This window comes from Panthera uncia, chromosome B4 (assembly GCF_023721935.1).
Source record: "Panthera uncia isolate 11264 chromosome B4, Puncia_PCG_1.0, whole genome shotgun sequence".
Classification (NCBI taxonomy): Eukaryota; Metazoa; Chordata; class Mammalia; order Carnivora; family Felidae; genus Panthera; species Panthera uncia.
This window is the reverse complement of record NC_064809.1, coordinates 129442334-129469214: the sequence shown is the minus strand read 5'-3', so window position 1 is coordinate 129469214 and position 26881 is coordinate 129442334. Positions and strand designations below refer to the sequence as shown.

The 26881-nt window shown below is 53.9% G+C and overlaps 3 protein-coding genes across 4 annotated transcripts; all 3 read right to left on the bottom strand.

Moving 5' to 3' along the window:
* Nucleotides 1-384: 384 nt before the first annotated feature.
* On the bottom strand, nt 385-2508 carry ATF4 (activating transcription factor 4). The gene is made up of 3 exons (XM_049626398.1): nt 2298-2508; nt 1385-1705; nt 385-1298 (listed from the first exon to the last, which is right to left on the bottom strand). Exons 2-3 carry the CDS (start codon nt 1611-1613, stop codon nt 469-471), a joined length of 1059 nt encoding a protein of 352 aa, XP_049482355.1. The 5' UTR covers nt 1614-1705; nt 2298-2508; the 3' UTR covers nt 385-468.
* Nucleotides 2509-5859: 3351 nt separating this feature from the next.
* Nucleotides 5860-17821, bottom strand: LOC125919631 (mitochondrial dynamics protein MID51). Of its 2 annotated transcripts, none has more exons than XM_049626397.1 (5): nt 17740-17821; nt 11515-11665; nt 10399-10576; nt 9933-10195; nt 5860-9296 (listed from the first exon to the last, which is right to left on the bottom strand). In XM_049626397.1, the coding sequence occupies exons 2-5, from the start codon at nt 11656-11658 to the stop codon at nt 8490-8492; spliced, it is 1392 nt and encodes a 463-aa protein (XP_049482354.1). In that variant the 5' UTR covers nt 11659-11665; nt 17740-17821; the 3' UTR covers nt 5860-8489. The 2 variants fall into 2 exon arrangements, with proteins under 2 accessions (XP_049482354.1, XP_049482353.1); XM_049626396.1 differs by lacking the exon at nt 17740-17821 and adding an exon at nt 17522-17609.
* Nucleotides 15043-17848, bottom strand: LOC125919634 (MIEF1 upstream open reading frame protein). Its single transcript, XM_049626401.1, has one exon. It carries the CDS (start codon nt 17846-17848, stop codon nt 17636-17638), a length of 213 nt encoding a protein of 70 aa, XP_049482358.1. The 3' UTR covers nt 15043-17635.
* Nucleotides 17849-26881: the final 9033 nt, after the last annotated feature.

The following is a 26881-nucleotide window of genomic DNA, read 5'->3' as shown; positions in this document are numbered from 1 at the left end:
CCAGGAACTTCAAGCTACAGGTCGGTCCTCAACTCCCAGCAAAAACCAAAGACCCATTTCTGAGTTCTGGGAAGAGGCCTCTACAGAAATGTAAAAGTTAGAAGAGAAACTTTGACTCAGGCAGGCCTTATCTGGGCACTAAAGGACAGACCACAATGCTGCAGGAGGCAGAAGCCAGGCTGTACCTCCTGGCCACCAGCTCCCTCAGGGTAAAGCTCTTTGGCCTGAACCCCACTGGAGAAAAACACCCAGCAGCCTACTGCGGGGGGCCCTAAGTCCAACGAGGTTGAACCAATCCCTCCCTCCGGGGTGATCACAACCGTCAGGCCAAGGTTGGTAAGGCTGCCTTACCAGAGATCAGAAAGCAAGCACAACTCACAGAGGTACTTTCACTACAAAATAATTTATTACAACACACAGCTGCAGCACAGGCCTATGTACAAGCACATACCCCGCGGACAACCCCAACTAGGGGACCCTTTTCTTCTCCCTGGCCTTTCGGACCTCTTCTATCAAATCTTTCAGATATTGTATCTCCTTGGCCAAAGAGTCTGCCCTCTCTTTCAGAGCCTCGTTCTTCTTTTCTAGCTCTTTACACTCGCCGGTAAGGGCCTCTTGCTCCGCCCTCTTCTTCTGGCGGTACCTAGTGGCTGCTGTCTTGTTCTGCTCCATTTTTTTCAGCTTCTTATCCAACTTCTCCACCTTTACTTTTGCTGCCGTTTTCTCTCCAGGGGGATCGTAGGGTTTGGGGCGGGCAGAACCACAGAGGTTACATGGAGACAGCTGGCTCTTACTTGGAGAGCCCCTTGCAGTCGAGGGGCTATGCTGGGGGGACCCCAGATAGGACTCAGGACTCATACAGATGCCACTATCATTATCTGACGGGGCATCCTCCTCCTTTATGCACTGTGGGATCATGAGAATGTAAGCAGTAGAGTCTGGCTTTCTATCTCCTTCAGAGATATCCACCTCACTGCCTAGCTCTAAACTAAAGGAATGATCTGGAGTGGAGGAAAGGGCCCCTGGGGAGAGAGAAAGAGGTTGCAGGAAGGTATAAGGGGCAACCTGGTCTGTTTTGGGTAAACTTTCTGGGAGATGGCCAATTGGGTTCATGGTCTGGGGGGGCTCCTTATTCGTCTCCTGGACTAGGGGGTCAAAGAGATCACACGTGTCATCCAAAGTGGCCAAAAGCTCATCTGGCATGGTTTCCAGGTCATCTATATTGAACAGAGAATCAAAGTCAAACTCCTTCAGATCCATTTTCTCCACCATCCAATCTGTCCCGGAGAAGGCATCCTCTGCAAAGGATTGAAAAGGAGTCAGACACACAAGGCAGCAAGCCCGACGCTCAGATCCCACCGGCAGGCAAAGGACTCCTACTCACCCTTGCCGTTGTCTGAGGCACTGACCAACCCATCCACAGCCAGCCATTCGGAGGAGCCCGCCTTAGCCTTGTCGCTGGAGAACCCATGAGGTTTGAAGTGCTTGGCCACCTCCAGGTAATCGTCTAAGAGACCTAGGCTTACTTCAGCCCCCAAACCCGACTGGTCGAAGGGGGACATCAAGTCCCCCCCCAACACCTCGCTGCTCAGGAAGCTCATCATCTCGGCCATGTCGCGGGACTTTACTGGAATCGAGGAATGTGCTTGATTCGAAGAGGTCTTTGTCGGTTACAGCAACGCTGCTGCTGGATGCCGTGAAAAGCCTGAAAAGAAACCAGAAACCAAGGCCCACTAGAGACCAGCCGGTCCCAGAACTTCATCTTTCCATCCTGGAGGGAGACTGGCCGAACTAGAATTCCACTCGGCAGCAGAAAATCGGGAACACGTGGCCTCAGAGCCATCGCGTCCACCTTCCTCGCCGCCCGGTCAAGGCGCACAAGATGGACGCCCTCGGGGCTGGGCCGTCCCTCCACCGGCCGCCAGAGGAAGGCGCGCCATCCTCAAGTCCAAATACGGCCTGGGCCGCCGGCCCCGCCCACGACTCACACCGCGCCACCGCCCTGCCCCGCCGCCATCTTGGCTCCTGCCACGTTTTGCTGGGAGCCGGACGGGGACGCGCCCCTGAATCGGAGGCCAGGGTCGTCAAGGACTTCTATCCTCGGGGACGGGGCGCGCTCCCCCAATCCAGAAGCGTCGGCGTCTCGCTGACACCCAAACAGGGGTCACGCGTCTCGGGCGCTCGTAAAACCGCTTCCCCCTCTGGGACGCCGCCGGCCGCAGGCCGCGCCCAAGCGAGCCGAATGCCCTCGCCGACCCGCGGGAGCATGGCCAGAGCGGCCCGGCCCCGATACTTACGCCATGGCTTAAGCCGCTGGGGGGTGCCGCTGCAGAGCCTGGTGCTGCTGCCGCCGCTGCAAAGGCCAATGCTGCCGCAGGCACTGCTGCCTCTAATACGCCATGGCGGCTGCGGACCCTGGGGTAGCGGAGGAGGGAGAACGCGCACTCGCACAGGAGCTCTACATTTATAGGCGGGAGGGAGAGAAATGGCCGCGGCCCGCCGGCCGTGGGTCCTTTATAGACTTTGCCTCTATGAGGACGCATCACAGGACATATCCTTCCGCCCAGGTCACGTGACTCACGCCTCCTACCCACTCATTTTCGCCCCTCCGACGCCCCTACTATCTCCAACCTACGACTTTTATGTCCAGAAGGTAGCTGTGAAAAGAATGTGAATTATTTTTAGAGTCTCAAGAAAGGAAAAGGGCGCACTACTTTACACGGCAACTAAGATCAAAGAGTCACTTTCCTCTCTGGAGCCGGAGAGCGCGGAAGGATTCTTCAGACACACCTCGTTTCCGGTGTTAGCTTCGGGGGCGGGGAGAGAAGTCTTTCTGCCCAAGGAAGGTTTTTATTGTGAGGTTCGAGGCCGCTTGGTTGTCGCGCGAGATGTTGGCGGAGAGCGAACGTCGAGCTGATTGGTTAGACATGGTGAGTCATATATATCTCGATTTTCTATTGGCTCTGAGCCCGAGGTGGGAGGGCTTCTCGCTGAGAGAGCCCAGGTCCGAGCGGGAAGGGGCGGAGTGGTGAGTGAGGTTCCCGCTGCTGCAGTCTGTTCTCGGTGGGCCAGTCTCGGTTAATTTCCCCGCTGCAGTGGCTTCCGCAACTCTGCGCACACTTAGCGGCCCGTGGTTGCGCCGCCTCCTTCCCCGATCTAGAGCGTTCAATGGTGATGACAGGCCGGAACCCGTGTGGCCCCTTCCTGCCCCCCTCAGTGAATCTCCGAATTAGCATCCAGTTTCAGGCCCTACATGAAATTAGGGGAAAGGAAGTGGCATTTCGTGTGCATTTCCACCATATGCAAGGCCTTAAGTAGCTGAAAGGGGAGACAGGACCTCAGTCGGGACCTCAAATGCTTCATGCCCACCTACCATAAAGGGCCAACTCTGCATCCTTACTGTCAACTCTCAAGTCCAGGCGGGAAGATGCATAATCTATAGCCCAGTTTAAGGTATTTTTACGTACCCAACCTGCTAAAATGTTTGCTATTCTATTAAAAGTATTCAGTCCATCACAAGGGAACTTCTTTTGGTTTATGCAGATGCAGTTGCCTCAAGAGATTTTATTAAACTGGTATCTGTCACTGTCAGTTAACGCCCAATTCTGCGACTGCCCGGTGTAACCTAACCACTTCTCAGCAAGTCCCCCTAATGCCGCTAATGAGAGAAGCTTGAAAACCCACGCCCACTTGCGGGGGGCAGGAGGGTTCGTGTGTTTGGAAGCAGCGGTCCAGGGTAGGGCTTGCAGTTTGCTCTCTATCGGGGAGCTGCGAAGAGTGCCAAGAAAGCTCTTCAACATCCTCCAGTCCCCTTCCCCAGTCAGGCCCTGTGGGGGCAGAAACCTTAAGTTTCTGCCTCCGTTTCGGTGGGCCATAGAATTATCTGTAGCAAGGCTGTGAGGTCAAAAAATGTGGGGAGCGCTGTCCTTGTCCGTTCATTGCTTTGATTCAGTCTAGCCCAACGATTTCTTTACAACAGCAAACCGAACTAATGCCATGAGGTGTGTGGCCCAAAGCCGCACAGCTTTCCGTGGAGGCAGTATGGGGTAGGGCTTAGAAGACAGATTTTAGAGGCAACTCCAAAAGGATCCTGGCTCTTCCATTTAGTGGCTGAGACATTTTGGTTACGCAAGTTATCCTTGCTGAGCCAGTTTCCTCATCTGTGAAATGAGGCTAATGATGAGTATCCTTAAGCTTAGAATGAAGATTATATATGGAAAGCATTGAGCAAAGTGCTGATAAATGCTCAATAAATGGTTATTACTATTATTAGAACTCAGGTCTTCTGAGCCTGACCTCCCAATCCCCACTCCCCATTTTCCTTTTATCATCCTGCTTCCTCGGAGGACTACTAGTATTTATTGAGTTGATGAAACCAACAACTGGTACATGTAAAGCATATTGCAAAGTGTGGTTTTTGTATTGCTTTGGAGAAATCACAAATGTCAAGATATAAAGTCTAGTCTTACATGCAAAGGCACTTAAGTATCCCTGAACCATTACACAAGTCTTCCAAGGTGTACCGAAGAACCCATGGGGCATGTATCAGAAGACCTGTCAGTGCCTCCTTACAGATGACTAGGCAGAAGGTTGAGAATTAAAGTAATGTTGCCCCAGTTTTGACACCGCAGAGGTCATTGATGAATAGCTCCAGGGGCAACCTGTCCCATCCATTCTATCATGGAGACCCAGATCAAGCACTTCCAAGGTTCTAGCTGAGAATGGAGAACCAGTACTGCTCCTGTAGGAAAATGTTTCATACCACACACAAGTCAAAGCTGTGGGAAAGGAGATTTTTATTTTTTCTTTCCATGCTGTGGAAGGACATCATTTTCCCCAGCTTTACTTCCTCCCTCAAGGAGAATAAAAGATAGCAATTCCCCAGGTCTCAGGGCGAAGCTACTTCTATGTGGGCCTAGCCAAGGTGGGACAGAAAGACCAGTGACTGATTCCAAATCTACCGCTGAATGTATCAACTGCCACTGAAGGGCAGGCAAGTGACTGGAAGGCAAGTTGTGGACTTGGCCTCAGGGACCAAGAATTTAAAGACTACAAGGCGATCTGAACGAAAAGGTAAACACGCTGGACTCCACCTCGGAACCCACATTTGGGGGGGGGGGCCACCCGGGTGGCTCAGTTGGTTAAGTGTGTGACTTCAGCTCAGGTCGTGATCTCACAGCCCGTGAGTTCAAGCCCCGCATGGGGCTCTCCGCTGTCAGCGCTGAGCCCACTTCAGATCCTCTGTCCCTGCTTCTGCTCTCTCAAAAATAAACTTAAAAAAAAAAACAAAAAAACACAAAAACTCACCTAGTATTTTGGCCACTGAGAACCAGCAGTGTCTAAAAGGGCCACAGCCTAACAGATCGGGTCTTAAGTGTCCCTTACCATTGTCTTTGGCCTGGACCTTTAGCAGGAAGAGCAGAGTACTAAGAAACCCTGGGAACACAAGTTTCCAGGCAAGGTCACAGCCTCAAGGAAGACAGGCTACGGCAGAGGACTCCAACACAGTGCAGGTTTTCCCTACTTACAGAACCCCCGCTGGGGCCTCTCCAGGAAATTGTGATCATGAAGCTAATTCCTTGTCAAAACCATGGGAGTTCTCAAGTTGGAGTACAAGGGAGCAAAATCAGCTAATCTGGGATGTGAACAGGGAGACCAGCAGGGGCCGAGACCCAGGAGGAAAGACCGCAGGCCTCGACACAGCTTTTCCAAACGTTAACTTTGATCATTTATTTGAAGGGGGAAAACAGTCACGACAAAGCATATCATAAAGATACTGTTATCCTGAACTCATTTTTCAGGAAGGGGCACCAGGGGAAAAATCAAAATATACTTTGGAATGGATTATGCTTTCGAGACAATGAGTATATTTTTAAGCATTAGGCTAACTCTGTGGTTTGCTAACATAAATGGTGCAAAAAAATTTCCAGAGAAGTAGGAGCTGGTGCCATGACTTCAGGCAAAGGTGGGAGTTACTGGGTACATAGGCAGGAGAGTGGTGGGGAAAGGCACGACGTCCTTCCCCAAAGATGAAAACAATCAGGAGGGGGTGCAGGATGTTGTCCTCTTCCATCCAAGAACCTCAACACACTGGACAATCTTCCACGTTTTACACGGCTTGCCCAGTCTCAGTCACCAAACCCACTAGGACCAGGGCCAAGAATCTCCACTGCTTCTTGTTCTGAGGACTTCCAGGTGGTTCTTGCTTGTGAAATGGGAAAGCCACGGTTTTGGGTTTTGTGAAACACAGTTAAGAGACAGAGATGCCCTCGTGTTGCTCTTTAAGAAAAGAGATAAAACCAAATGGCAGTTACACTTGGCTTTGATAATCTGGGCTTAAGTCTTTAAAATCTTTTGTTTCTTTCCAGCTCTCCTTCCAATGCTTTACATGCAATTTGGTCAGAGATGCCAGCTTGAGAAAACTAGACTCTGTAATACATTGGGAAAACCGACTGCTTTACCTCAATGAAGACTAACCCACTCTTTTGCAGCCTCCCTTCTCCTTTCCCTCTAATGGATCGGAGAAGCGAGCTCCGTGCTCCGGAACCACCAAGGTCAGGCTCCACCCCATCCCCTCCAGGCCAGTCACCGAGGGCAGCACTCAGGCACAGAGATTTTCTTTAAGCCCTAATTTGACTCTGATGAACAGCCAGGGTGGAGAATCTCTCTCAGGGTTCCGGGCTTTTTATGTTTCATTCTCTCTCAGGAGCTTCATACAAATGAAAGAGCTGAGCCACTTTAAGGAACCTCTGCATATATAGGAGCAGGAAATTTTTCCCAATGGAGTCGAGGTTAACCCTAGTTTACCCTCCTAACCCATGACAAAAAGGGGGCAGGACCGTCTACCCTAAATTCAAAGGTAGCTGAGGGTTCAATGCTACTTTAGAGTCATTTCATGCTGCTGTCGTTGGGAAAGAACGAGACAGCTGTGGAGAGCTTCACCAGAATCTCACCGATGGAGAGGTAGGAAGAATAGAAAAAATAATAAAACTTGATGGGATAACAAAATACTGGATGGGCAGATCAGAAACAATTATTACTGGCTTCTTGCCACGGACAGGACAAAAGCATGACACAAGACGCACAGACGTCGTGTATTAAATACTCCTCCCCACTCTCAGGATACTTTGCAATACACACAGCGCAGTTTTAGCAGCTGGAAATAAGAGGGGGCGGAGCAAGCTGCACCAACACCCCCCCCCCCCCCGCCGTGTTTTATACACGAACTCTCTCCCTAGGTAGCACCAGTCTCCCCAGGAGTGGGCTGAGACAGGACGGGGAAGAGGTCAGCGCAAGTCTGCTCGCCCTTCGACGGTGCCTAGGGGGCTCGGCACGCACGGCTCTCACGTTCCTGTGGCAGAAGCTGGGGAAGGAAGGGCTGGCTTTGGGCCGGTTCCTGCTCTGAGGCAGCATCCTAGAGAGGCAGGGCCTGATGGGGGAGAAACTCCGTCACCAAGCCTCGACTGGTGACTGGATTTTCCAGTTAGCGTTGACACCTGTCAACCTCCCCCAAGGCTGTGTCCTCGAAGGCTTCGTCCTAATTGGCAAGAAGCAAGGAAGGGGCTGAACAACAGCACTTGTGCAGGGGGGGCGGTGCCCCGGCAGGCAGCCCCTTCCCTCCCTCGTCCTCCTCCTGTCCTCCTGCCACTCCGCTCTCGCAGCTGATCCGGACCAGCCAAAGGGGAGGTCTAGACACCAGGCACACGCACCCTCCCCAGGCCCTCCTCACCACCTCCAGCTCCCCCGCGGCACCCTCACAGATGGCCACTAAAAAACACAATCTCCAGGCAACTTTGCAACCAGTTTATCTTGAGCCTCACTCCTGCGTGGGTCAGTAACCGTGTTCCCAGGAGGGACCTTCTCAGCACTTAGGAATCTGAGGTGGTCAGGACGTGGGGGACATGGGCTGCTTCTCCAGGGACCTGGGTCAAGAGCCAGCTCTTCTCCCGGTTTTAACCCCAGAAATTCTAAATAGTGTCTGAGCGCTCACTCTGCAGAGCTCAGCTCGGAAACGTGCCGATCAGAACTCTTCGGTGACATTCAACTCAAAGGCAACATCTTGACGGGCAGATATGCTCCAGGGAGAAAAGCAAAACAGAAGGCGTGAACAAGAGGAACAGACAGAGGAGACACTGGAAAGAAAACAGGCCAAAGGGCAGACAGGAGCAGAAAACCTGGGCCAAACTGCACAACAGCAGCTCAGGTCAGGCCAGTGCTTCACCTTCTCAATTCATTCCAGAAAAGTCAGCCTGGAGCGAGGGGGCGGGGAGGAGTAGGTGCACAGTGTTTGGTAACAAAAATAGAAAGGGCTGGGTGAGAAAAGAGGAGGCAAAGAGATGGCATTCTAATCAGCATGAAGTGACCGGGGCGATGACCAGCAAGATAGGAGGCACCTAGGGACCCTGTGAGGCACCAGCTGTGCAGCCACGTGTTTCTAACGGAGAAGCCAGGGTCTGACCGCCTGACGTCCACTTTGGCCTTCACCTGCCCTACGTGTGCAGCAGCACCTCCGGCTCAGACAAGGAGCAATAGAGAGTATATCCCAATTCATCTATTTCTTCAGGAGTGAGCTCTGCAAACAAGTTCACCTTGGGGTTCAGGGCACTGGGCAGGACTCCGGCCTCTAGGTAGCTGATGAGTCCCCTCAAGGCCTGCAAGAATCGGTCGGCCAACATATCCGGAGACCAGTCAGCCTCCTCCTGGGCCAAGTGGAGGATGACGTTGGTGAGCTGGCTGGCAGTGAGGTGGCCCAGAGCCGGAGTGGACTTGCATATGGCCTTGAGGATCTTGAGGCACAGAGATCGGCAGCCCGAGTCGGCCTGGTCCAGAGCCCGCAGGCGAGCCGTCTCTGCGGGCCGCAGGCTCAGCCGCCATAGGTTGTCGTACTGGGCCAGCCGGTGTGGTCTGGCTACCAAGACGGTGTCGCCGAGGGTCACCGACGGCAGGAAGTCAATGACGAGATGCTTGTCGCGCTCATACTGCACTTCCAAAGTCAGGGCTTCTGGGGGTGGTGCCGGTCGGATCACGTAGTCCAAGAGGGACCCTATGGCTGGCCAGTTGATGGAGCCAGCCACTACCTTCTCAAATGTGTCTGCCACCGTCTTGGGGGAAAGGTAGCCCCCTACTACGCAGCGGTCCCAGTAGCTGCTACCGCGAGGAAAATACTCTGGGTTCTCACGGCGAACCAGGCAGAAGCCGGGGACGTTCATGATGGTGTCCTCACCAGGGATACACGACCACAGGTTCTGCTCCAGCACCAGGGGCACGATGAGTTGGATGTGGTCAGCTGTCACCACCTGTTGGAGCACAGTTAAAAAGGTTTTGAGGGATTTAATCTGCTCAAGAGAGAACTTTCCCCAAACACAGGTCCCACCATCTTGTATTCTCCCATCAATAAAGGAAACGACGAATTCGTTCAGAGCAAGGATTTGAACCCCGGTCTGTCAGAATAAGAAAAAGAAAAAAGAAAAAAAAAAAAAAAAAAAACGAAAAAACAGAAAGGGTTAAGGAAGACACAACAAGGGCTACGGCAGCAGGTAAACTTCAGAAACAGTAAGACCTAAGACTTCGGTCTTTCTGGCACGCCTGGGACACCGATCTTCTGTACCAAGAGCACTCTTGAGAAACGGCTTTTTTTGTTTTAAATGTTTTACTATTTTTTTTTTGAGAGAGCGTGAAGAGCGTGAAGAGCGCTCGTGCGCACATAAGCCGGGGAGGGGGGACGGGGGGGGGGGGGGGGCGCGGGAGACAGAGGATCCGAAGCAGGCTCCGCGCTGTCAGCACAGAGCCCGACTCGGGGCTCGAATTCACGAACTGTGAGATCGTGACTTGAGCCGAAGTCCGGCGCTCAACTGACCGAGCCCCCCAGGCGCCCCCAGAGAAGCATCCTGGTCCGCACCCGACCCTACCCTTCGTGAGAACCACCTTGGTACCTGCAGGTCGTCATAGAGGCTGCCACTCAGGTACATGTCCCGGAGCGGCATGTCCGGCAACTTGGCCCGCAGGAAGCTCCGGAGCTCGGCACATATGTCCACGGCAGCTTGCTTGGCCCGAGCCTGCTCGCCAGCAGGGATGGCCGCCCGGTTCCGGTAGTAAGTAAGAAGTTTCTCCTGCAGGGACATGCGGAGCCGTGACTTCTTCAAGTCTACCTGGCCCTTCCTGGCCAATGGCTTGGGCCGGGGCGGGCAGAATGTATCTGCCAAGGCAAGAGAGAGAGGCACATGAGCTCTTCCCGCGCTCGCTCGGTCCACAGCTGCCTCGGCCCCGGAAAGGAGGGCCTGGCACAAAAGTGCGAGCGCAGTGCCTGGCACACGGGCGCTCAAGAAAGGTCTGCTGAAAGCGGGGGCGGTACTGAGCACACACAGAGAGGCCCCGGAGGGGCGGGGGCCTTGTCCTCACCTGCGTCAAAGGCTGAGGAGTCTGTGGGAAGGGTCTGCAGGGACCGGCTCAGGCCTGTCTTCATTTCTTTATTCAGCAGTCGGGGCGAGCCCATCCAGTTCGGTTCTTCCCAGCTCCTCTTCCCTGAATGGCTCAGGCGGGTGGGGCTGGTAGGGGCACTGATCGCCCTATCGTACATCTGAAATAGCGGAGGCCGAGGCATAGGAAGCTTCCTGCCTCCGTTTCCCTTCTTCTCAGCAGCTCTGCCCTAGGGGGTCTGACTACTACTTTTCAATAACTTTAGTTTTATTCTAGATTATGGAACACTGTGCTCCATGCAGAAAATCTCGGGAAATACTAAATGATGCAAACAAGAAACAGATCTACCGTAAGGACACAACACAGACACGACTGTTAATATTTTGGTCTGGCTCTTGCTGGGAAATATGTATGTATATACTTAGGATCCTACTGTACGTACACTTGCGACACTGGATTTTTTTCACTCATCCTTTTTATCATCTCCCCACTGTCACTGAAAACGAACCCAGTGGTCAACATCATGTACCTTTTCTGACTATTCAGCATTGTACCTTACGAACGTACCATAACGTTGAACACGGATTCATTTATTTAACGGATATTTACCGAGTGGCTCCTACATGCCAGGCGTGGTTCTAGGTGCACAGAGTCAAGCAGTAAAACACAGAGACCCAATCCCTGCCCGCATGAGTCTGCAGTGCGGTGGAAGGATACAGGCAATATGTAATAAACAAGTTAAATGTGACATACGCAGTCAGAGATAGATGTTAAGGAAAATAAAGTAGAAAAGGGAAATAGGAAGTGTGTATGTGGTGGGAGTGTTGCCATTTCAAATCGGGGAGTTAAGGAAGGGCATCTTGGTTATCTGTAGTGGTTTACTCACTGGGATAGACTTATTTGTATTGCCACCGATTTCTTCAGGGCGGAGTCCTAGAAGTAGACTTGCTGAGTTCTCCTATGGGCTCATCTAACAATGTCAGATTTCCGGGTTATGCCCCCATTAGCAGTATCCGAGGCTCGTTCAAGGTCAGCTCCACTTGACAGAGGCAGCCTCGTCCGCCCCCCCCACCCCCGGCCCTGGCTGCGCCCACTTACCCGCTTAACTGCCAGCGTGGCGATGCCCAGCATGGCTGCTCCGCCCACCCCCAGCACCAGCCGGGCATTGGAGAGCACAAAATCAATGGCCGTGCCGATGCCATTGTCATCCTTCTTGCCTTTGCGCTCACCAGAGCCTGCCATCTCTCACCTGAGGACGAAGTCAGAACGCAGCCATCACCACTGGGACTCAAGAGCCACCCCTCCTCCCTCCCCCATCAGGCCACGCCGCAGTAGGGCCAGGGCATTCTATGAATTCCAGCAACCCAAATCCTCCTGCCTCTAGCATGCACGCTCTAGGGTCAAGGGAGAGACACCACGCCCCATGACATATCTGCATATGCAAGGGGGGCGGGGGAAGAATGGATCGCGCTCATTGTGAACAAAATCTCTCCATCAACCTACTGAGGTTGTAGAAAGAGACAGCCTTAGCTCAGTGTCCATCAATCCCTTCTTATGTTATATTATATTATATTATATTATATTATATTATATTATATTACCCTACCATGCACTTCAACCCTGTCCCTCTCCCTTCCCACCACGGTAGCGTAGATTGCTTTGATCCTTTGGCTACCACTTCCTGTAAGGTGAGACCTGAGAAGGTCTAACCTAATAGACTAGGTTAGCAGATGCTCATCCAGTCCCATGGCGTCACTTCACACATAGGGAGGTGACCTGCCAGAGGTCCCAGAGACAGGGAGTGGCAGAGTCACCTCCACAACTCAGGATTCCAGCTCCTAACAGGCTGCTTTTCCTACCATCGTGTTTACCCTTTACCCACACCAAACGTTCCCACTCTACTTTCTGCAAAAAAAAAAATAAACCGTTAAAAAAATAATAATAACGTGGACCAGACTACTGCACACGGAGACATAACCTCAAGTCCACACATGAGAAAGGTCCAAAGGGAAAAATAACTCTGTGGACACTCCCACTTGACAAATGCTTTGCTTCTTGGGGAAAGTGTTCGGGTGGCGGGGAGGCACCAGGAGTTCAGGTGAGGCTGGCACGGTGACACTGAGTGTCAACCCCAAGGACGCTGTAGGCTTGGCTGTTAACTGGGAAAACACACACACACACACACACACACACACACACACACACACACACCTACCCAAATGCACTTGAAAAATGAACTAAAAAGGAGCTCGTGGGCTCAAGACCAAAGAGGCGGCCTCTCGTACAGAGCTCCGGCAAGGGGAGCACACACTTGCTCCCCGGCAACAATGAAGTCATCCTGACTGAAGTTCCCCGCGTCCCCACATAAGCCCGTGAGAACTGTGGGTCCGACACAGAGGAAGGATGGCAAAGCGGTGCAGATCTGAGCGCTGCTCTTACCACTGCTGCTCTCCTACCTCCCACGTCCAGCACCCCAGGAATTACACAGGGAAAGCCAGCTGTGCACCACTCGGGGTCCCAACATGCCCAGGATGGGAGGAGACAGAGACAGGATCCCTGGGTGCATCTTCCAGTGTAAGTAACCTTCTTTCTTTCTTCCTTTCTTCCTTCCTCTCTCTCTCTCTCTCTCTTTCTTTTTTTAAATGTTTAGTTTTGAGACAGAGACAGAGCATGAATGGGGAAAGGGCAGAGAACAAGGGAGACACAGAATCGGAAGCAGGCTCCAGGCTCCGAGCTGTCAGCACAGAGCTTGACACGGGGCTCGAACCCATGAACCGCAAGATCATGACCTAAGCCAAAGTCAGACGCCTAACTGACTGAGCCACCCAGACGCCCCAGTAACCTTCTTTCTAATACCGCTACAACTAGGTATTGCTGGCTTCACCTCTCCTGGCCCTTGCCTCTAACCTCCCCGGCCAAGGGAAGGGAAGGGAACGGGAGGGAAAACGTTTCTGACTCTACTACTTCCAGCAACTGAGTTAACTAAGAGTCATTGTCAAGTCCAAAAATATTTTTCCCTAACCAGAGTTCACAACTTTGGTGGCACTTTTCTCTACCTTTTCCGGTCAACAGAAGCTTCGGGCTTAGGGACATAATGGGAGACTACTTGGCCAAGTGAAATACGTTCCCACTTGCACAGAGCAAGCAAGGCCAAGGGGAAGAGTTAAACTATACATTACAGGTGGGGTCAGGGAAGAACACTACTCATCGTCCCTCCAGTGGCCACTGAGACAGAGACGGCACAGATCAAACTTGGCCAAAGCAGAGTAATTCAATCAGGACAGAGTAGAACTTTACACATGTGTTCCCCACACATAACAATGACCAGTGTTTTCTTTTTATTTAGTTAGTTTTTGAGAAAGAGAGCAAGAAAGGGGCAGAGAGAGGAGACACAGAATCCCAAGCTGACTCCGCGCTATCAGTGCAGAGCCCGACATGGGGCTCAATCCCACAAACTGGAAGATCAAGACTTGAGCCCAGATCAAGAGTTGGACGCTTAACTGACTGAGCCACCCACACACCCATTTTCTTTCTTTTAAACACAAGAACCTTTACTGATATGTTTATAATAGAAACACTGGATGCAGGCACCTCCTTGATCGTGAGGCAGCAGGACCAGAAGGGGATGTCCTCCACCCAAGTGAAAGCCAGAAGGAGCCTCCCTGGGCCATTTAACCCAGGGCCCATCTGATGACTGGTAAGAACGAAGCAGTGATGTGGCATAACAGAAAAGAGCCTGAGTTCTCAAGCCGGAAACTCTGAGGACGAGTACTTGCCTTTGAGCCCTGACTTATTAGCTGAGTGACCTCCCTAAGTTACTTAACCACCCCAGCTATGAAAAGGGGATAACTACCCCTGCGTGGCCTGACTCAGAAGGTTGCAGTGAGGAAAAAAACATCTACAACAATACTGAATGTGAACGCTTTATAAACTGGAAGAGTACCCCACAAGTACGAGCTATCGTGAAGTCTTTTACGATTTCCATTCACAGGACAAAAGGTCACCTTCCAGAAGGCAGGCAGCAACCCAGACTGTCCTCTCAGTTACATTCTACCTTCTGAGATAGAGCTAAGAAATGGCCTCTAAAGCTCACACTGATGCTCTTCCACACTTCAGACCCAGACCATTAAGTTGGCAGCTTGTGAGAAGGCTCTCCCTTGTCTAGTGCCGTGTGCTACCCCCATCTGTGGACCAGGTGATGCCACCGGTGACCAGGGAGAAGAGAGTATGTCCATGAGCTTCAACAGCGAGATAAAAGCTCTTGTTCTAAAACCTAACTTGTTTCAGTCGAGACTGCTTATCTACCGTACATTGTCTACTCAGGTTCTGTGGCTTAGCCTGCCTATTAGGACACAAGAATCCACCTGGCATGATGGGGAAGGGGGAGGGGGGTGGAGGGTGGGGGAGCCTGGCTCCTCAGTGCCATCAAGGAAGAGAACTGTTGGTTACTGGGTTTAGAGTTTCAGTTTTTCAAGATGAAAACGTTTTGGAGATCTGTTATGCAACAATGTGAATATTCTTTTTTTTTTTTTTTTAAAGTTTGTTTATTTATTTTGAGAGAGAGCGAGCACGTGCCCATGAGCAGGGAAGGGGCAGAGAGAAGGGAGAGACAGTCCCAAGCAGGCTCCACACAGTCAGCACGGAGCCCGACGTGAGGCCTGATCCCAGGAACCGCGAGACCGTGACCGGAGCTGAGATCAAGAGTCAGATGCTTAACCAACTGAGCCCCGTGAGTGCCTCAACGGTGTGAATATTCTTACTGCTACTGAGCTCTACACTAAAAACTAATGAAAACGTTTTTTAAAAAGAAGAGGACAAAGAAGGAAGAGGAGCACTGACATGGCAGGCAGGGCTGGGGATGGAAGGTCTCAGCGCCGGTGACATTTCCGGGCCAGTTATTTAACCTGTCGCCCCAGGCACAAAAACGGGAACGGACATACTCATTGCCCCGATGGAGCGGGGATGAGGCGTAACGGTGGCCCTGCAGCTTCGGAGGCAGACCGCACAGAACCGTGAAAATTTCAACTTCTCTTACTTGAGAAAGCCACAGGACTTCAACATGTCTGGCTCGAGCGCACACGAGGCCAACTGACACGCGCTGAGTCACGTGCCGGGCACGTTACACGTGTTAATTCCCGAATCCTTACGCCGCCACCAGGGGGTCCCGGTGTTACCTCCAACATACAGATGAAGAAGCGGAGGCAGAGGTTAAGTCACTGGCCCAAGGTTATCGTGTCGGTAAGCTGCGCGGCCAGGATCCGAACCCAGAGCTCGTCTGCCAGAGAGTAGTGCGGAGGAGTCCTAAGGCCTGCCACCCCGCCTCGTTCACATCTTATGAGCCAGAAGACCTTAACCTTCTTGGAGGCATTTTGGCACATTCACTGCCAAGTCCCCAGGGCCAGCGCTGTTCGACACATAGATCGTATCTGTGGCACAAATGAGCCGTTAACCCTATGGGGGGGGGGGCGGATTTCTGGTTTTTTGAGGAGGTGGTGAAGGCCATCTGTAACCCAACTCACAGGGAAAACAGATGGACAGAGACTCAGTAATGATTTCTCCTTCGGATCCGCTACCCTTCCCGGCGCAGGCAGGCTCCCGCGGGCATCAACCCTCCCCTGGGCCTCCCCTGCCGAAGGCGAGTCTGCAGTCAACCTAAGTGGCCGAGGAGAACCGAAAGCCGTTACCTAAGGCTCCCCGCTCCCCCCGGCCACTTCCCCCCTCTGTGGAAAACAGCACCCTCGCCCAGTCGGCAAGCCTTATACCCCAGTTATCCTTCGTTTTTCTCTCTCCGCCTCCAGCCTCAGCCAACTGGCCACCGAGCCCCGCTGCCGCGCACACTACGGAAGCGCAGCTGCCCCACCACCCCAGTCGCTCAGGGTCGTCCGGCCGGACTTGCTGCCTCCGCTCTGTCGTCAGCAGCTTGTTCTCCACACGGCCACCGCCACGATCCCTCTTCTGTGCCATTCCCCTGCTTTCCAGAGCTGTGACCGTCCCCCTCCTATCGGATGTCGCAATCTCTTCACCGGGGGGCCAGTCTCCTTGCAGACTCGGCCCGGCCTCAACACCCGCCACTCGCCTCACAGGCGGGCCGTGCCCGCCACAGCAGACTCAAGTTCCCAGACTACCGTTCCCACCGCCGTATTTGGCCGTTCTTGGCCGTCTGCATGGCAAGCTTCTATTTCTCATTTGAGGCGGCCCTTTTCTATAGCCACCTATGACCCCCCCTACCACCTCCCTCCCCAGGCAGAATTACGTCCTCGTCCCCATCTCCAAGCTCTTTATGTGACCCTCCGGCAGAGTTGCTCCCCCTGGAATTACTTTCCGTTCATCTCCACATCAGACCGAGTCCCTTGATGAACCGTATCGTTCACCTTTATCCCAGAGCCTGCCGAACATGCCAGGGCCATAGAAGGCCCTCTGGAAAAGTTGCCGAACTAAATATCATCACTAGGTTATAGAGGGACTTCTTGGTAACACTGGTATCAGGAGGAAACAGAGCTAACCTACCACCTGCTAAGCACCATTCCAAGCGCTGTGTGTACGCAGTCTCACTGGATCCTCAAAATGACTGCACACAGTAGGTACTGTTCTCTCCATTATAAATGAGATGGGAGCTCGGAAAAGTCTAGTGATTTGCCCTAAGTCCCACAGCTATTAGCACCAGAGCCGGGATCTGAACCCAGACACGGTCCCTTGAAGTCCACACACACTATGCTTGCTTTGTAGGCCGTGTTGTAACAGAATATAGTCACGTCTGGGGAATGTGATCTGACCCATAAGGTAACAGAATCCACTGAGAGCGAGCCGGCCTGGAACTGAGCTCTAATACTTTCAACCAGTATCTTCTGTAACATTTTCAGAAGTAAAATGTTCCAGGAAATAAAATGGTGATAATAATTTTATTCTGGCGGGCCTTGAAACGCAAGGCCTATTTTTTCTCAATAAGGAAACCTACTTCTATTAATGTCTCTAATTCCTCCATTGATTTCTAATGACTGAAAGACTATGGTCACTGAAAAGAAACTGTCCCCTCTCCTGGTCCCCTGCATCAAAAAGAAAAAAGAAAAAGAAAGAAAGAAACCTACAGGATTAAGTGTCTACCTACCTGAGACTGCTTACTGCATCTGTGAGGTAGGGATGGGAAAGAGCAGGAGTGTCTACGAAGACACCTTTGAACTCTTTCCCTTGGAATTAGGAGGAGAGGGGAAAGGAGGGGATCCTAAATAATCCCCCCCAATTTGCTGTGGAGGAAGACCAGGCCCTTTTCCAGCTGCCTCTCCCGGGCCTCAGGATCCTCTAGCTTCTGGTTTTTCCGGAACTCACGGCGGATGGAGGCAAGATAGAAGTCTCGATCAGTGTAGCGAAGCTCTCGACCCTGGCGCAGCAGGGCCCGGTACAGACTGAGCACCGCCTCTCGGCTCCATGGGGCCATGGGGGACTGGCGGGGGCTGGGCGTCAAGCTATAAACAGAAGGGAAAAAACAGAAGCCTAGAATCAGAATTAACGATAGAAGGGTCTATATAGAGACTATCTAAAACTCAGGGGTTCTTAATCTGGGTCTCAGAGATCCCAAGGTCACATTATGACTTAGTGGCAGGGCTAGAAGTAGACCCCAGCCTCCCAGGGTCCTCTCTGGGAAAGTACAGGTTATGCTGAAGGGCCAGGGCTTGAATCCTGGCTCTGCCGTTTACCGGCCATATGATTCCGGGCAACGTACTTAACGCTTCTGAGCATCAGGTTCCTCGGTGGTAAAAAAAAAAAAAAAATGCAGATGACATTATATGTTAAAGAGTACCTACCACATGGGGTTATTTTGAGAACTGCATGAGATAATGCACATATAGCATCTCTAACAGAATTCCACTACGAGGGGTGGTCTAGAGTGGTTGAAGGCAAGGACTCTCAGCCACACTTGAATCCTGGCACCACCGCTTCTGCAGTGATTACCCTGGCAAGTTTCTTAACCTCTCTGCGCTAACCTCAGTTCTCCATTTGTACAACGAGGAGCAAGACTGTATTCTGCCCATCCGGTTGGTACGAGGATTAAATGACTTAATGTATGTAAATGGGTCTAGAATAGTGCTTGGCACCTACAAAGAAGCACGCTATCACGGCCGGCTATGACTAGTGGCCCCCAGCCCAATAAATAGTAGATTTAGTTTTGCGTGATCCACCACCATCTGCCTTCAGTAACAATGAACCTTTACACAAATACTGAGTGTCATAAAATGCTTTGTCATCCATTACATTTAAATGAAGAAACCTAGGAGGTGGTCAGGGGTCCTAACGTTGACAGTGAACACTTACGGAGGGTTTACTATGTATCAGGCATGTTTCAGGCACATTCCACAAAATAACGCGCCTCTCATTCTGTCAACAACCCCAGCGTCCTCATCCCCATTTTAAGTGGGGGAAACTGAAGCTCCCACAGGGAAGTAACTTGCCCACAGGCACATAGCTGGAAAGGGGGGCTGCATTCCTGCCCCCAACTCTGCCTGCCTCTGTAAGGACAATTACCATTCGCTGGGGCCTTACCACGTAGGACAGGGGTGCTCTACAAACTTTCCCAGCACAGCGCTTGGCACATATAAGGGCCTCAAAAAATAAGTTGGATGAAAGAAGCAAAGTCCTTATGTGGGAGAAATGATCACCCCTATTTCAAAAATAAAGAAATGAGATCGAATGGGGGAGGTACTTGGTAAAAAGATCTGAACTTTGGGCCCGAAGTCAGTTAGCCATCAGCGTCCGGCCTCACCAACTTTCTGCGCGAGCTCGAGCAAAGCCACTGTCCCTGTCCTTTTTTCAACTGTAGAAGAGCTCCCCTCGGCCCCAAGGGCCTCCCGGAATGCGAGAGATGAATCCAGAAAATCAACAGGAAAAGTGCTTTATGAGGTTGAAGGCGATTGTCACGCGAGGGCTGTTACTACAAGGTCGATCGGCGATTGGGCGACTGAGCCCTGGTCGGTTCCCAGTTCCTGCCTCGACCCTAGGGGCCGGGCCGAGGCGGGATGGGGAGGGCCCGGGCTGGGGCAGGCCGGCTCGGGGGTGGGGGGGGGGTCCCCGGGAGGCCTCCGGAGGCTGGGGCGCGGCCACCGAGCGGCCTCCCGGGAGGAAACTAGAGCGGTCTGGGCGAGACCCCCGCTGTCCGGGTTGGGGTGGGGGGCGCCAGCGCGGCCCTGAGCAGAGGCTCGGCGAGCCCCGGGCCCCGGCTCCTCCCCGCACTCACCCGCGGACTGCGCGCGCTACCACTCCTCGCGATTCGCCTCTCGCCCGGTACCTTTCCCGGGGTCACCCACCAACATGGCCCCTTCACTTCCGGGACACGACCTTGCGCACGGAGCTGAGGGGAGGGACTGAAGGGAGCGTGGGGGCGGGCGGAGGCGGAAGGACTTCCGTTCTTCGCGGCCGAGGCCTCTCTCGGGGCGGGGCCAGGAGCCTCGTCGGGCCACGCCCCCTCAGGCGGTCTCGGTCCCGCCTCCGTGCGTGACGTCCCCCAGGGACCGGTCCGCCGAGGCCGTTCGGGCCCCGCCCACCCGGAGAGCGACCGCGCCGTGGGCGGGAGTGGGGCGGCGGACTGGCACCCGGGTGGCCTCGCCGTCCAGCGACCGGGCTGCGTCGGGCCGACCCCCACCCGCTGCCAGCCTCGTAACCTGTCAGGCGGTCAGGTCAGACCCCAGCACCGACTGCCGATCTCGGGCTGGGGCCGTGGGGACACCTGGGGAAGTCTGACACTACTACTATTCTCTGTCATGGCTTTCAAAGCTCCTCAAGTCCCATTTTTCTCAGATCGCTTTCTTTTCACCCCCCGGGGCTCTTCCTGCTCCCCGGGCCCTTCGGCTCGCGGCAAACTCCTACCCTTGAAGGTCCACCTCACGTGTTACCTCCGGACGTCTTTTCCAGCACCTTCCTCCTCGGGCGTCCAGCACAGGCGCCTCCTTTGGGCCGCACAGAAATGTCTGCACACTGCTGTTGGGGCTCCTAACAACAAATCGTATTTACTGGCACCAGTTATTTGCCGGGCACTGCTGTTTAATGTACCCCTTTGCTTCTCTGTCTCTCACCAGATCTGGGGGTGCGACCCACACCTTCTGGAATCCGTGAGGCCCCTGCCCGCAGCGTGTCCAGGTGCCAAGCGAAGCCAAGGAGCCTTGGGAGTCAGGCCCCTGGGGACCCCCAGTTCCAGTGGCACCACTGAAGGACTTCTGCCCTCTGGCAAGTTTCCTAACCTCCTCCTGGGGCTGTTGTGGGGACTAACGGACATCCAGCAGGAGGGGGTGGGCGTTTAGGAGCAGTTACCATCCACTCATTGATTCACGCATCCAGTCCTCCTCAGGGGTCTCTAACGTGCAGGGCACTGCCACCGGTGTTGCAGGGAACAGAAGGATCAAATTGTGTCATCTAGTGGGGGCTGACGCAGGTGGTGAGGAGAGCTGGGAGTCCTCCTGCAGGTGCGAGGATGGAGGGAAGGGAGTGTGGTGGGAGGGAGGGCGTTGCTCTTTTACACGGGAGTGGGCGACATGCGGATCTTCTCCTTTTTGGTGGCTGTGGACACCATTCCGTGCCACCTTCTCGGCCTTCAACGCCTTTGCTTCGGCTTCGGCTTTGGGAGGAGCCGGGGTTTTTCTCTTCCCGTTCTGCTCCGTCTTCGTGAAAAGGGTCCCTCCCTGAATCCCATTGTCGCAGAGTCAGTCTGGCTTGAGCAGAACCGAATGCACCAAGCGCTAAAGCAGGGAGGTTGGTTGGGAAGCTGTGGCAGGACCCCAGGGGAGACAGGGGCTCAAACCAGGGGAGGCGGCAGTGGAGGGAGGAAGTGGTCACATCCTGGAAGTCTTTGGAGCTAGAGCCACTGCTCACGTAGGGTGTGAGAAAGAAGGGCCACCGTGGCTTCCGGCTTCTGCCTGAGCAACTACCCTGCTGCCTCCCTGCTTCAGCTCAGTTAGGAGCATGTTCCGCGTGTTCCAGAAGAAGGCCGTTTTCCAGAGGCCTAAGGTCTCCACTCAGATGAGGGAAGACTTCCCTGTGACATGGGGAGCCCCGCAGCACTGAGGGACGGTGAGCCCTAGGGCTTCCGGGAAAGGGAGGGCCCAGTTGGGGGCCTCAAGGAGGGAGGCTTAAGACTTAGGACCAATGGTGGTGTGGAGCCTGGGCTCTTAGGCTGGGGCTGGATCCCCCAGGGCTGGAGGAAGAAACTCAGCAATTCTCTCCCTCACGCTCCAGTGCAGCGGCCCCAGCACTTACAGCCGCCTTTATGAAGCACCTCTGGTGTGCCAGCCATTTGGACTGACTACAAACGTTGTATTATGTCCAGGCCCAGCGGCCCTGCTTGGTAGGCATCGTTATCCCCATCTTAGAGATGAGAAATCCAAGACTGAGAGAGGTTTGCTAATTTCTCTGATACTGAGCCAGGCAGCTGGGAAGCTCGCGGTGGAACTCGTCTGTCTTATACCAAAACGTGTGTTCTTTCCACTCTTCCAGGCTGCCCTACTTTGCTCGATAAAGAAATAATTTTGTGACCCAAATAAATCTAATTGGTGACATTTCCAGCTGGAAGACTAGGTGACCTTTCGTATCCCTCCTGACCCTCCTGCTCTATAGAATATTATTTTTAGGAGGGAAGGGGGGAGGCCCCCGGGGGGCCTGCCTTTCAGATCAGCTTCCCCAGACTCTTCTGGGTCTTTTCTTTACTTCCAGACTCAGAGCACTCATTCCTGTTCCCAGTGCTCCCGTGACAATGGCGGGGGGAAGGGGGGTTGGAGAAGCGAGGCAGGCACACATCCATGGTGCCTTTGTAGGTCTGAGACCCCTGGCAAGGAGCACTGACCCAAATGTCAGGGCTCTGCTGGGTGGATGGGACAAAGGGTCCTCTGGGATCTCTAAGATATTGCAGCTTTGACCTAACTCCCAGTCGCACATCTGGATGTTGGCAAATGGTGTGTTATGGGGTCACGGGTGGAGGGCAAGAGGGAAGCCCTTGTTCATCAGAGCCGTGACTCGCACCAATAGTAGACATTTCATTGCGGAGTGAATGGATGAAGGGATATTTTCCAGAAAGGTAGAGGGACTGGGAGAGAGAGACCATTTCCCCAAGTCAGGTCAGTCAAGTCTAGTTGCGTTTGAAAGGGGCAGTGGGGCGGCGACGGGCATGGGGCAAGTGATTGAAGCTGTGCGTGTCTTGCTTTCCCCATCTGTGAGCTGGAGATAGAGATAAAGAGCTGCCTCCTTGGGCTGTTGAGGGTTAAATGTGAGAGGGCATGCAAGGTGTCATCGGGAGCCTGACACCCGATGAGCACACAGTAAGTGGTGGCTTGTATTATCATGAGGTGTCGGTGTCTCTCTCTCTCTCTCGTGAGCGGACAGGGACGTGGGAATATCACAAACAGACTTTGGAAACCCAGGACACCAGTTCCAGGGCAGGAATTCCGGGAGTCTCAAGCTAGGGCCTTCCAGCCCTGGAAAGCCTCCGTGGCCAAGGGTCCGGGCCCCAGAGGGCTAAGGCAGGATACAGGAACAAAATGAACAAAACGTTTTTGCTGAGTGACCGTGAGAATCAACACTGTTGTTCCCAAGCAGTCTATTGTTCGGCGTTTAGTGAGCACCTAGTGTGAGCCAGGGTTAGAGGTGGGGATGCAGATGTAAAACACGCAGTTCCTGTCCTCAAGAAGGCTGGGGGGGGGGCAGGGGGGTGGAGACAGACAGGTACGCAGGTGCTAGGAGAGAAGGCTTCACAGGTGCTCTGGGAACCAGAAGACGCTGTGACCCAGTGAAGAAGCAGGGTTGGGTGAGCACCCACTGGCTACGGAAGCGAAGGGTTGAGACCCAAAGCTGGACCGTGAGCATGCTCAGGTTTCTCGGAAAGAAGTGACAGCCGGTGAGGCGTGCTTCAGGCACTGGCACCGTTAGTCTGGAGTCGGTCACGGGTTCAAGTCCCAGCTCTGCTACCTGACCTCTGGGCGTCCTTCAGCAACGTGCTCAACCTCTCTGAGTCTTGGTTTCTACACTCAAAAATGGGGATTCATTAAAGTACCTAAGCAATCAGACCTTGAAACTGACTCATGCCAACTAAGATGGAGGAAGAGAGAAGCAGTGGCTATCTGTGTATATATTAAGTGTGTATATGCAATGAGAATTAAAACTATGGCTAAGGCCTTAGGGAGTCCAGGTGATGCTGGGGGGCAGGAGTGGTCCGGGCAGAGGATGGAGTCTCAGCCCATTGCAGAGTTCAAAGGACTAGAGCCAGAGAACTCAGGAGAGGCCCGAGATGAGGCTGGGGAGGAAGGCAGCAGGCCACAGCCAGGAGTTTGACCCTGAGCCAACAGCAGGGGAAAGTCCCAGCCACGATCAGACTTCCATCTTAGAAAGAGCTGCCTGGCCCTTTTACGGGGACTAGATTGATAGGCTGAGACCTGCAGGAGCTGGGCCCCAGGCCACTTCGGCGCCCCTTGAGAGAGCCATCAGCGGACGGTAGGAGTGAGCCCAACGCTTCCTGTGTGCCGACATCTCTTGCACACACAACCCCCTAACCCTCATCACAGCCGTGTGAGGATGAGAATGTCCCTGTGCCAGGTACATCCAAGGAGGCAGGACCTTAAAGAGCCATAAGCAGCAGGATTAGGATCTGAACTCCGCTCTGGGGCTTGAACCGTCCCGGGATAGATGAAGTGACTAGAGGCAAGAGTGGAGGAAGAAGACAAGGACAAGGAGACCCTGGGGACACTGACAGCTAAGGCCCAGGAAGCAAAGGACACTGCAGAAGACGGGGGTGTCATGGAGGCCTGGGGAGAGGAGAGGGTAGCCACGGAGGCCAGGGCCCCAGCCAGTTTGCCCAGTTAGGTGCTGGTCTCAGACTGGTTCACTGAGAACCCAGGGGCTATAGAGAGTAATTGGGGAGGTGGAAAGGGAGACCGTGACTTTGCTGGCAGGAGAAAGGGTGAGATGAGAGGACAGTTGAAGAAAAAGCGGTTGGGTTGGGCTGGGGGTGTGCTGGTACCGTTCCAGCCTGGGGAGGGGAAGAGAGGAGCCAGTTGAGGCAGAGGAGTTGGAAGTGCCAGAGGGAGTGAGCCCTCAAAGGAGTGAATTCCCAGATGCTGCTTACTGAGGGGGGTGGGGAGGGGAGGGGGCACGCAGGGCAGCTCCAGGCTCCCCTGCTGGAGGCAGAGAGGGTGAGTGCCTGCAGCCTGGGTCTTTCCAGCCTCCAGCCCTTTGCTTTGCCCAGCAATGTTGTAAGGCACACAACACTGAGACCCTCTTTAAATGCTGGGTGCTTTGAATGGGAGGGAAATGGCTACTGAATGACAAGACGGAAAGCTCACCCCAGCCCACACCCCCCCCCCCACCTCCCAACCTTGCCAGGGGAGGACCCAGGGTGGAGTAAGGGTGCAGACACTCCTTTTACCCGCCCTGCTGGAGTAATGGAGGAGTTGGCAGTAACCGTAACGGATCAGCGAAGCTCCGGATGTGAGCCTGCCAGGGACCTGGAAATCTCTCAGAGAGAGCCGCTTCCCTCCCAACGGAGTTTGCTGTCATCAGATGTCATCGATCCTGTATTCACCAGACCAAAACCTGATATCCCTGGCCAGGAGTGAGATTCCCCCATTAGCCTGTGAAATCTTTGCTGCCCACATAGTGCCAGGTGGTGTTGAGAAGGGCACAGAGACTGTAAGCTCATTCACGGAATACCCCCCCCTTGGCAGGCAGCAGGAGTGGGGGCCAGGACTGGCAGATGGGCAGGCTTAGAGCCCAGCTCCCAGCTCCCCCACTTGCCACGTGTACCACCTCTGTGAGGTTCAGAACGTAGGAGAAGGGTGGGGAGGCTGAGTACAGTGTCCAGCCCAGGGCAGTCGCTCAGTGAATCTCAGCCAGTGTCCCTTTACATCCTTTCTACCCATTGACCCACTGGATACCAGTGACCCACTTTACAGATGAGGCAGCACCACTCAGGCCGATTACAGCCTCCGTCTCCTCCAGGGGCAAACGGGTGTCCGTGCGGGACTGTTCTCGCCCCGCAGAGAGCTTTGTAAGACCCAGAAAATTATAAGAGCTTTCCGCGTTTGCTTAAATGCTTAAGACATCTGGCAGCGTTGGGCTCCCCAGCCCCCTCTTCTGCTAAGGAGCAGCTAATCCCTTTGGACAGTTTGCACAGCAGCCTGTGTGGGCTGGCAGTGCAGTGGCCCTGCCCGGAGGGTGGATTGGCGGGGGAGACTGGAAGAGGGAGAAGGGAGGGCAAGGTATGATTTCCAGGTCAGAGTCTGGGACGTACGGCAACACAGTAATTAAGACAAGATCTACTCCAGAGGTTGCGCAGAGCTTGGGATGACCCTGCGTGTGGTTTGGAGGAGTCGTGACGTTCGCACATGCTCTTGGTCCTTTGAGTCTTCGAACTTGACCCACCGATGTCCTTGGGCTGGGCTGATTGGCAGAACAGCCTTTCCTCCCCCACGTGTCTCGGCAATTCCACAACTGGCACGGGCTGGAGAATGGGAGGACCCTCTCTAAATACGGCGCCATGATGGGAAAGCCATTCTCACATCCGAGGATGGTCAGAGGAGGAAACCGGCCAGGAGAGCAGGCAGAAACGGGCAGGCCTGAGGCCCCTCTTCTCCGATCAGTGAGGTGAAACCCAGGACCAGCCTGGTCTGCGTTCAGTTAACTTCTTTTTCTTTAACACTGTTTTTTAATGTCTATTTTTCAGAGAGAGAGAGAAAGAGTGCGAGCAGGGGAGGGGCAGAGAGAGACACAGGATCTGAAGCAGGCTCCAGGCTCCGAGCTGTCAGCACAAAGCGCAACACGAGGCTCGAACCCATGAACCGCGAGATCGTGACCAAAGCTGAAATTGGATGCTTAACTGACTGAGCCACCTCGGCCCCCCCCCCCCCCTTTTTTTATGTTTTCTTATTATTTTGAGAGAGAGAGAGAGAGTGCATGGGGGAGTGGGGAAGGGGAAGAGAGAGGGAGACAGAGAATCCCAAGCAGGGTCCCTGCTGTCAGCGCAGAGCCCGACACGGGGCTCGATCCCACGAACCTGTGAGATCCTGACATGAGCTGAAACCAAGAACATGCTCAGGAACTTCCAAGAGTGTTGACGACGCCACCCGGCAAAGCCTCCCACTGACACAAGCGGTGGGCCTCTGCCCTCAGTGACTCCGAGGGGGACGAATGGACCCTAAGGAAGGTGGTGGCCCTGGTCTGCCAGAGTGCGGGGGTCTCTGGGGCCTGACTGGGGACGTGCCGGTGGGTGGATATCACCGTCAGCCACCACTACTGACGCAAGTGGGGCTGGGAGCCGGCCGCCCGAGGAGGGATGAGCTGTTACGCGCCCACCGTGTCAGTACAGCTCAGCAGGATCCGGTGAGCGCCATGGGGCCCCGGCGGAAGTCACACCCAGCCCCGCCGGGTAGGGAACAGACGCTCCAGAGGTGTTCACCTTCCGGGCTCCGCCACGTCCTGTGCAGGCTCTGGAACCTTCCTT

What these genes read in the sequence shown, in the direction of transcription:
- ATF4 (XM_049626398.1), bottom strand. Translation starts at nt 1,613, where the DNA reads ATGGCCGAGATGATGAGCTTCCTGAGCAGCGAGGTGTTGGGGGGGGAC. An exon ending in TGCCTCAGACAACGGCAAGG is followed by an intron (nt 1,299 to 1,384) that starts GTGAGTAGGAGT and finishes AATCCTTTGCAG; the next exon opens with AGGATGCCTTCTCCGGGACA.
- LOC125919631 (XM_049626397.1), bottom strand. Translation starts at nt 11,658, where the DNA reads ATGGCAGGCTCTGGTGAGCGCAAAGGCAAGAAGGATGACAATGGCATC. An exon ending in CTCCTCAGCCTTTGACGCAG is followed by an intron (nt 10,196 to 10,398) that starts GTGAGGACAAGG and finishes TTGCCTTGGCAG; the next exon opens with ATACATTCTGCCCGCCCCGG. An exon ending in GCCTCTATGACGACCTGCAG is followed by an intron (nt 9,297 to 9,932) that starts GTACCAAGGTGG and finishes GTGCTCCAACAG; the next exon opens with GTGGTGACAGCTGACCACAT.
- LOC125919634 (XM_049626401.1), bottom strand. Translation starts at nt 17,848, where the DNA reads ATGGCCCCATGGAGCCGAGAGGCGGTGCTCAGTCTGTACCGGGCCCTG.